Source organism: Hippoglossus stenolepis, chromosome 4, assembly GCF_022539355.2.
Source record: "Hippoglossus stenolepis isolate QCI-W04-F060 chromosome 4, HSTE1.2, whole genome shotgun sequence".
In the NCBI taxonomy this organism is placed as follows: Eukaryota; Metazoa; Chordata; class Actinopteri; order Pleuronectiformes; family Pleuronectidae; genus Hippoglossus; species Hippoglossus stenolepis.
This window is the reverse complement of record NC_061486.1, coordinates 4,967,680-4,978,066: the sequence shown is the minus strand read 5'-3', so window position 1 is coordinate 4,978,066 and position 10,387 is coordinate 4,967,680. Positions and strand designations below refer to the sequence as shown.

General features: G+C 42.9%; 1 protein-coding gene across 1 annotated transcript; it reads left to right on the top strand.

Moving 5' to 3' along the window:
• The first annotated feature begins 2,143 nt into the window (after positions 1–2,143).
• Positions 2,144–4,577, top strand: mlnr (motilin receptor). The gene is made up of 2 exons (XM_035154780.2): positions 2,144–2,963; positions 4,270–4,577. Exons 1-2 carry the CDS (start codon positions 2,180–2,182, stop codon positions 4,575–4,577), a joined length of 1,092 nt encoding a protein of 363 aa, XP_035010671.1. The 5' UTR covers positions 2,144–2,179.
• The last annotated feature ends 5,810 nt before the right edge of the window (positions 4,578–10,387 follow it).

The following is a 10,387-nucleotide window of genomic DNA, read 5'->3' as shown; positions in this document are numbered from 1 at the left end:
GTAGCTTTATATTGAAAACCAGATTTTAAACCTTAAACTGACACATGAATCTAAAAAATCCACAAATCAGCTCAGATTTGACAGATTCCACAGATTAAATTAAATTTGACCTTTTCAGGCCTCGTCCTCGCTCTGTTGTTGATGTAGAGTTTGTTATAAGAAGCGTGACAGGTGAGGAAGAGGAGGAGGGTGAGGAGAAGGAGGAGGGTGAGGAGAAGGAGGAGGGTGAGGAGAAGGAGGAGGGTGAGGTGATGAAGTTGGTGGGTGTGGAGTGATGGAGACAGATGAGGCTCCTGGAAGATCGAGAAAACACAGAAGTGACTCCACAAACAAGCTGGTGTTTCCCTGATGGATGAGTTCATTAATGAAGTCGTGTATTATTCATATGTATATTTTATTACGTGTAATCAGATTTCTTATGTGGTGTTGATGGTGTTGGGGTTCCCTCCATTTTCATTCCCTCCTTCTTCTTACGCCTGTTAAAGTCATCCATCCATCCTGTCATCATTTGATTACGCAGATTACACACACACACACACACACCTACACACACACACACACACACCCTGACTCCTCAGGGTGCTGAGGAGGAAGAGGAGGAGGTGCTCTTTTCTTCCTCGTCTCTCACCAGAGCTCCACAGGAACCAGCTCTGCCACTTCATGTGACTCTCCTGCTGCTGCTCCATCGACACAAACTGAGACCAAGAGGAAGTTGGAAAATTGAAAATCCAGCTCATTTGAAAAGGGTAACGTCAAATATTTCCTTTTTTTAGTTATGCTTTTAGAGTTTAAAGTTTTCAGGATGAAAGTGAGTTTACTATATTCTACTTTTACCAAAATCATGTTGGTTTTTAATATATTTTTCTGCACCAAGTGAAAATTAAATTTGCATTTTTAAATACTAGATTAGATCAGATTAAATTCTGCTTTATTGTCATTGCACATAGTTCAAGTCAGTTATTCACTGATAGTTATCTAGTTTAGTTTTCATTGTTGCTGCAAGGAACCAGAGTGGGTTTAACACAGATGTATCTGTGCGGCTGTGGTTCAGAGGGTCGGTGGTTCGATCCCAGGCTCCTCCAGTCTGCATGAAACACTGAACCCCCCTGATGTCTGTTCCATCAGTGTGTGAATGATGATGCTGTAAAGTGCTTTGAGGAATCGATAGGTTCTATATAAATACTGTTTTTTATAATTTACCATTCTGCTAATAGGTTTTCACGATTGATGTAAACCAATGGATCTTTAGAATTCACTAATAATACACTTCAAAATTCAAATAAATACAAAATTTAGGTGAATACACTTCAAAATTCAAATAAATACACAATTTAAGTAAATATAGTTCAAAATTTTGGGTCCGACTAGGTGGAAATTGGTCACGAATTCTCTTCAGTCTGCAGACTCAAGGTCTTTCTAAGAAGATGATAGAGAGTTTAAGTCAGAGCTGTACGGTGGGGGGTGGTCTTATTAACCATCATGCTGAGGATTTAGTTTTCTCCTCACGGTGCTGGTTTACAGCAGCTGTTTCCAGTATGTTTAAGTTATGGTGCGACACTATGACACTGAAAAGATTGTTAGAACCAAGGATGATCAGAATGAATCTGAATGTAATGAGCAAATATCTGGGTCACATCATTAGGAACGATTTGTGCAGTGATGACGATGTGCAGCTTCAGTGCTGTAAACTGTTTGCACAAGCCGACAGGTTGGCACGGACATGTTCTATGTGCACAGATGATGTTAAAATATAATTTTTTGAGCCGACTGTACACCACTGTACACAGTAACTTGTGGTGCATCTACAGTCATGCAAAACTGACAAAGCCTCATGTGGCATATGATATAATGATGCATTCAGAATTTTGATCAGATTAACTGCCTCAAAAAATGTGATCATAATTGTCTAAACCGAGGCGACACTAAGTGGAAACACTATAATGTGCAACGCTTGCATTCTATGTTCATGCTGAATTTTGTAATTTTTCTATTTTCATCCTACTTTCAGACTGAAATAACCCACGAGTCTGAAGTAAAGCTCAACTAACAAAAATCTAAACTCAATCATTTGTAGTTGAGGAGCTAAAAACACGGGTTTGATCCTTAGACGTCTCATTTTCTCTCCTCAGCCGCCTGTTGAGTCTTCATTTCATACATAACCGCACCCCTGGAGGTCATCATGCCCTGGACCAGGTCCCAGGTGGATCCTCACGCCGCTGTAGCAGAGGTCATGGACCACTACAGCGCAGACGACCACCACTACGAGGGCTCCCTGTTCCCCACCTCCACCCTCATCCCCGTCACCGTCATCTGCATCCTCATCTTCATCGTCGGGGTGACCGGCAACACTATGACCATCCTCATCATCCAGCACTTCAAGGACATGAAGACCACCACCAACCTCTACCTGTCCAGCATGGCGGTGTCCGACCTCATCATCTTCCTCTGCCTGCCCTTTGACCTCTACCGCCTGTGGAAGTACGTGCCCTGGCTGTTTGGCGAGACCGTGTGCCGCCTCTACCACTACATCTTCGAAGGCTGCACCTCGGCCACCATCCTCCACATCACGGCCCTGAGCATCGAGCGCTACCTGGCCATCAGCTTCCCCCTCAAGACCAAGGTGGTGGTGACCAGGCGCAGGGTGCAGTACATCATCTTCGCCCTGTGGGGTTTCGCCCTGGTCTCTGCAGCTCCCACGCTCTTCCTGATCGGCGTGGAGTACGACAATGACACGCACCCGGACTACAACACGGGCCAGTGCAAGCACACCAACTACGCCATCATCTCCGGGCAGCTGCACATCATGCTGTGGGTGTCCACCACCTACTTCTTCTGCCCGATGCTCTGCCTCATCTTCCTCTACGGCTCCATCGGGTGCAAGTTGTGGAAGAGCAAAAATGACCTGCAAGGCCCCAGCACCTTGGCCCGGGAGAGATCCCACAGGCAAACTGTCAAGATACTGGGTGAGAGATAGTAGATATAATCCCTGCAGACACATGTATTGTCTCTTGTATTCTGACTCAGAGTAATACACAGATAAATAACTTAAACTCAAGTAAAAGCTCCACTAAAAAGGTACGTCTAGAGTTTCCATTTAAAAATATCCACATTCTCATATTTACCATATTTTCTTTATTTACCTTAAAGTATGAATCTTCTCATTTATCTCTGGCTAATTCTTCCTAAAATGTCAAATTGGTGCATTCAATGCCTCTTAACTTAGAAGACGAACAACAAAATATGACATATTCTCATATTACCTGAAACAGTATCTAGATACAGGGAGTTACTTGTGTAGGTTTTCAGATATTGGTTTTATATGTTTTCTGCCTGCAGAACACAGTACACTGCATATTACAAACATATGACTAGAAATAGCTACAAAAATATGTTTTGGTTGAACAGACTCTTTTCATAATTTGTGAACAAAAACGGAAAACAACCAGTAATCATGTGCACAACCCGTCATGTCCCCCTGAGTGATGGCGGCCTGTGATTGGCTCCAACAATACGGTCACGTTTTGTACAATGCAGGGGAGCAGCAAGCTAATTAGAGCTAATACACAGTAAGCAGCAGAAAAACATCCAGCGAGGACACAGCATGACGCCATAAATCTAAAAACAGAAAAAGGAAGAAGAACAAAGCTTTATTTTAGGTATTGAAAGCTTCCTGACATGTCGGTGCTGGCTGAGGTAATCGCTGAGTCACCGTTATCGATTGAAAAGACCCTGCAGACTAAAGTACAATCAATTTCACTGAAGATAATAAATGTCAAATTAAAAATTAAAGAGGGGAATATGCGGCCTACAGGAACCCAGTTATTGCATAATTAGCAGTAAGAGTTATTTATGAAATAAAGAAATATTGTAGATCTGCAGAGGGACAACGTCTAGTTGTACGGGACCAACGATCGTTGAGCGACAGCAGCTGAACCAGGAATTAAAAAGCATGTAGATTTCTATTAATGTTGATTTATGGAGGCGTCTGTTAATTTCAGGATTCAACCACCGTGGATACAAATGGCAGCGAGTCTGACAGCATGAGCTCTGTGCCGTTTGTGCTCAACTAATGAACGACCTGATGGATGCATCATGATTAAAATTTGATTAATGCAGATCGGCCTGTCGTCTGTCACTGTACAACAGGGTTCCCTGCACGTGAATGGCAGAGCTGGTAATTTACAGCAGTGAGTAAATGAGCAGCGAGTAGCAGGTCGAACGATTCCTTTAATGAAACTGATCCCTGTCTATCTCGTCCTCTGCTCTCAGTGGTGGTGGTGCTGGCCTTCATCATCTGCTGGCTGCCGTACCACATCGGCAGGAACCTCTTCGCGCAGGTGGACGACTACGAGACGGCCATGCTGAGCCAGAACTTCAACATGGCCTCCATGGTGCTGTGCTACCTCAGCGCCTCCATCAACCCTGTCGTCTACAACCTCATGTCCCGGAAGTACAGGGCCGCGGCCAAGCGCCTCTTCCTGCTGCACCAGCGGCCCAGACAAGCCCACCACGGCCCGAGACAGCTGTGCGTGACCAGCCACATCTCCACCCTGAACGAGAGCCTGACCGGCGTCTGAGGCGCCCTGAGCTGCTCGACTTCAGCTGAAGAGGAAACCCGTTGAACATGTGCAGAGGGGAAAGGTCTGAGTGGGAATTCAGGGCTGAGACCTGCAGCTCCTCAGTGCAACACCTGCAGCGTTTTGTTCACAGGGACCATATCACCCATGTCACATATAGTTTGTATGTCCAGAAAAAATACTAATATGTTAGATTCCAAGCAAAAAATATCATTTATATTCTCCTGTTTCAGTATTATGCACCTAATGCAAGAGTATTTACCTCTACATTGTGCGCTGCTTCTTGTTCGTCTTGCTCGGCGTCAACACTTGTTGAACACGTGCACGGATTAATGCGCGATCCGGCTTCGTTGCTGACAGATGATGTTTTGCCACATGCGACTGTTCATTTGTTATGTTTAATTGTGGCCTCGGCTCCTCTCTGTTGTGTGATTGAATTTGTTTAATGCATGTCGAACAACTGTTATCGTGCTGTTTGTTGTCATCATAAATCAAAGGAAAGAAAACAAGTAAATAACCTATCAGCCGTGGGCCATTAGTTGTGCAGATGTGAGATGGGGTATTCCTATGTGTGTTTGTGTGTGTGTGTGTGTGTGTGTGTGTGTGTGTGTGTGTGTGTGTGTGTGTGTGTGTGTGTGTGTGTGTGTGTGTGTGTGTGTGTGTGTTTTTTGCAGGGCTGTGTGCAATCTCTCCAGGGAATAGATGGAACATGACTTGATAAAAGCAGATTAGTATGAAAATGGGGCAGTTGTTGTCTCTCTCTCTCTCTCGCTCTGTGGTGTGCATGTGTGTGTTTGTGTCTGTGTGTGTGTGTGTGTGTGTGTGTTCCAGAGGCCACCTGAGCCCTGAGGTTTTGCTTACGTGCCGGCCGTCACATGTAATCTGACGTGGTTATTTTATTACCAGGGCTCTGAATTGGATTTACACCGGCAGACGACGTCCCTGCATCTCCATATTCAGAGTAATGGCCGCTCTAAGTGTATTTCAAAGAGAAAAAAAAGATATTAGGTTGTCAGCTGCGGCGGAGGTTATTGCTTTTATTGTCCTACACTTGCATAATATTGATTCTACAACTCTTCTGTCGGTGTTGCATTTTGAATGAGAAAGTTGTACACGTCCTCGTACCTCATGCACCTCTGCACAAGGAAAGTTATGTAATTGTAACCCTGAACAATGTCTAATCCCAAAATAAACCCAGACTTTACCAGGTTTCTGTCGACCATCCGTCTTGCTCTTTAAAAGGAACTGTCATGATGCTGCCCGTGAATCATCAGGCCTTGGTTTTGCACAGATACAAAGAGACAAAGTCGCTCTGGGCTGACTCATCCCCATGACAGTTTTTTTTTTTTTTTAACTGAACCGTTCTGTCTCTGCCAGATGAGCTGGAGCGACGTGGGATGTAAAAAGCTTACATCCCACAGACCGTCCTGCCATCACCTGGGGAAAGATCAACAAGCACCTCGACCTCACTCGGTTATTTTCTTTGCTGATAATGAAGAGAGTGTGTGCGAGCGGCTCAAGTCAACATCTCCCCGGGGCCTTTTTCACACCAACTCAAAACATTCGGCATCAGAAATATACTGCTTGTATCACCTCTGCTTCTCCTTTAAGGCCATGACTTCCACTACATCAACAAACTGCTCACCTCTATTGGGTCTGTAAAACATAGAAGAGCAGCAGGGCCAGACATGAGAGGAGCAGGGTTTTCTTTTCCTGAACAAAGGTGAAATGTTGAGAATAAAGTTGACTCCTCTGATTCGAGAAATCCAGTTGGAAGAAGGCGTGACAGATATATGAGCTGTTCCAACTTTCAAAGCTCGAGTTCAGTGACTAAATACAGACGCCGCACGGTGTTTATGAGCTTGACGTGATTTTCCCTGTTACTAAAAATTGAACTAACCACATTTCGGACACAGGTTTGAAACGTCAGCGTCCCAGTATTAAGTGTCCATCCTAAAATACGATCATTTTAAGCTGCTGGTACGATACTTCAACATTTTCCATCCGGCAACACTGCGGCATGTGGACGGCACAGGTTGAAGCCATAGCTGCAGTTTAAATGTAACTCCTCTAGGAAGTGAACGTTTCTGTTATGACACAGCTGCACACGCCAACATCTTTTCAGTGCAATGGTCCTTTTCCACCAGAGGAGGGAGGCAAAGTATAAAGCTACCAGGAGAAGCAAACTTGTGCATGTACGTGCATGTGTACAGACAAATTATTATTACAATTATAAATATTAAAACATTTCCTGTGATAAAAACATGTCAAACTGGGCTTTTAATCTAATGGAAACACTGCCCTGATAGATAAAGGCTTCACTTCTCCTTGTAAGAAACTCTTTATCAGCTTCTCCATTTCCACTCATTATCAGCAAACACTTTTTCACTTCCTGTTTGGCTCCCTGTGGCCGCTGGTCCATGCGTGTGGTGACAGCAGACTGGGCTAAAATGGAGGTTATTTAGCGGTAGGGGGTGTCGCTCTAGAAAATCTCTCTCTCGTTTCTCTCTGCTCTCCGTCCTCTTCTCTGAATCAAATCCTTTTCCCCAAACTGACCCTGAATACGAAATCCTCCTCCTGATCAATCAATTTCACTCTTCACAGTCGGGCGACAGTAAGACGAGAAACCTCCAGTGCGTCTTTGCCTTTTATAAACCACGAGAATCTCCCGCAGCACCTTCTAAAAGCCTCTAATGGCCCTAATAATGATAATAATCTTCATTTATAAAGCACTAATCACCTCGTCTTCTAAAGCTTTTAGTAAAACACTTTCCAAGAGTCAATGCTTCCTGCAATTTGGAGGCTAATGCAGGTCTGCGTTTGTTCATGAACAGTATTTGTTAAGAACCAGTTTTTCCGTCAATGTCAAACTTGTGAAACTGGATCGCAACTTGCTTTCGGCTGTTTGTCAAAAAAACTAACAAAACCAGATGCACACAACAACCTAAAGGGAGAAAACAATAAGCAGCAGAAACAGCCTCTCCTCTTCCTGCAGCTGTGTGGTGGGTTGATGGTGAAGAAACCGCACCATTACGAAGCTCCTGGAGCGACTGGTTCTTCTTCCTCCTCCAGGCCTCGTGCAGGACGGCGGGGTCGCTGCTCACACATCTTTCATCCTCACATGAGAAACCCAGCATGCGAAGACTTCACTGAAAAGCAGCTAATTGTAACATTGGCCTGTTTTCCAGCTGTGAGCGAGAGTCCTCATGTGTGCAAAATTTAACACGTTTGGAAAAGAAGAAGCAGCAATATATATATATATATGAATGATACTCCCATGCATATGGTTCTAGTAGGAGGGGAAGCTTTAACTGCAGGCGTTTCTTCCACTTATTTGAGGTCAGGTCACAGAGGCAGTGGGCTAAGCAGGGGTTTCCACACATTACTCTCCCCAGCAACACTTTCCACCTCCTGAGACTGAGCACAGACACCTGAGCCATTTCAGACATACACATTTAGACCTGGACTGAATGGGGAATCTGCACCTGTGGTCCATGCATGAAGTGCAACTCGTTTTCATATCTATAGATACTTTTTGTGTTTTTTCCAGTTCTGCATTTGTATTTTCTGATGCATTGAATTTGCATCTTGCCAAATCAGTAACTTTAAGTTTATTTTTAAGTAACCCTGGTATTTTGTATTAGGTTTTAGATTATTTGCAAAATATAAAGTTTAAATTACTAAAGACAATGAAAATAATGATTTAAATCCACCTGACTATTGACACATGGGTGCATATAAGAATATTCATGAATGTGTAAACTAAGTACCTGCTAAATATCTAAAAATCAACACAATATAAGCTGCTTATGCAGAGCAGAGTTACACTCAGTGTCTTTTCTACAGTGTTGTAGTGAGAACCACACTCACACAGCCTTCAAAATAAAAGTAGAAATGGCTATAAACATTGCACGAAACTCTAGATATAAAATGTGTATCATGTACTGTATGTATGGATTTTAAAGGTGTAAGAAAAATTTAAGATTTGAAAGATTAAATGTAGAAGTTTGTTTGTTATGCAAAAAGGACTGTGGGCAGAAAACCCTGTTACACATCTGGCCTCGTTTCAAACACTGATGTCACAGCAGGTGTTTTCCATCAGCTGGAAAAGACAAAAAACAAGTGGTGACATCAGTGAATGGGTTGTGGCTGAAACATGCTTGAGGGTTTTAGCCCTTCGACAGCAGCGTTTCTTTTCCCTCTGTGGCACCGGGTGGTCTGATTGGTGAAATAACTGATTTCTGCTCCACTGTCCAGTCACGTGTTAACTGGCTGCAGAGGGCAATGACACATGTTAGCCGTTAGCAGAGCTGAAGTGTCGTCAAATGTGCTGATGACGAGGAGAAACCTGCTGTCGTTGTAAACAATGAAAAAAAAACTGTAAAAAAAACTGTGGTGTCTCAAGAAAGCACAAATGTCACACTCAGGGATCAATTTCATCATGATTGTTGAAGTATTCTCAGAGAAAAAAACCCATCTCACAATTTTAAAGACAGAAAAAGGAATGCCAAATACCAAAATGTAATGGGTTCTTCCCTGACCCATAATGCATCCTTTCACAAACAAATTCATGATAAAAACATAACCTCCTCGACAGATGAATGCCAAGACCCAACTGATGCTGCACCAAATTGCACAAACTCGTATCAGTCCATTTAATATACCAGATTCAAAAAATCGAGATCCATTAATTATTCTCTGGGAAAATCTTGGATCCTGGATCTGTCCTCAAAGTTTCTGTAATTTTTTGCGTAAACAAACAAACAAAGAGAAAGGGGTGAAAACACAACATCCCTGGGTGAAGCTAACGAAGAAGAAAACATCAATTTAGGTTGTAGACCAGGGGTCTTCAACTAAAATTGCAAGAGGTCCAGACATCAACCCTCCTCCCCTGGTCCGGATAATTAGAGACATACAAATATGGGCTCTGACTAATCAGCAATTAACATTTTTATTGCACAGGTTGCTTTTGTAACAATACAAAATCAAACACAAACTGGCAAAAATACAATGCCTATTCTGGACAAATATGAAACAAAGTGCAATAAACATTTTGTCTTGGAATTTGCATACAGGCCTACATTCCATTTAACCATAAAGATGTAACATCCTCAAAGACAAACATATAAAGTGCTTTAAGTTGAACTGAACTTAACAACCACTTAAAGATTGAAGCAAAAACTTCTTAGAAAAAAGAACAAGAAATCATTTTCATAGTTTCATTAACATGTAGCCTATTGTCTGTCGGCCTACTTCCCTAATTCAGTGGGAGAAATTGGCTTTAGCTTTCTCTGCTAGTACTTTGAACCTTGGGAGGAATGGGGTCAGTGTCATTCTCAAACAGGTGTGTAAATGTAAAAGAATGTCATTCTTGAACGGTATTTGGTCTTAAAAATGTTAAGTGTTGAGAATGCTGATTCGCAACTGCATGTGGAGCCAAACATCGTCAAGGTGTGTACTGCCACTTTAGTGAGGCCAGGGAAAACTTTCTCAGGTAGTCTGTAGCCAGAAGCATCACTAACTCCACACTGCTCTTTCACTACTACATTTGCTTGCAGATCAACAAGTTCCTTCTGTAGAGAGGCCATATCGACCCACTTGAAGGTAATTTTAGCCTCCTGTGAAAACGTGGTCACATTTTTGACAGAAAAGGATTCTGAATGAAAAGGAGGACCTGTTCTTCCAGGCTGAAGTCATCAAAACGATCACTGAAGTTTCCAATCAGTTTTTCTAATGAACTCAACATGAGTGATCTCAGCCTGAATCTGTTTGCATTTTGTAAAATGTGTAAAGTGGGTTGCAGATCCACT

What these genes read in the sequence shown, in the direction of transcription:
- mlnr (XM_035154780.2), top strand. Translation starts at nt 2,180, where the DNA reads ATGCCCTGGACCAGGTCCCAGGTGGATCCTCACGCCGCTGTAGCAGAG. An exon ending in GCAAACTGTCAAGATACTGG is followed by an intron (nt 2,964 to 4,269) that starts GTGAGAGATAGT and finishes CTCTGCTCTCAG; the next exon opens with TGGTGGTGGTGCTGGCCTTC.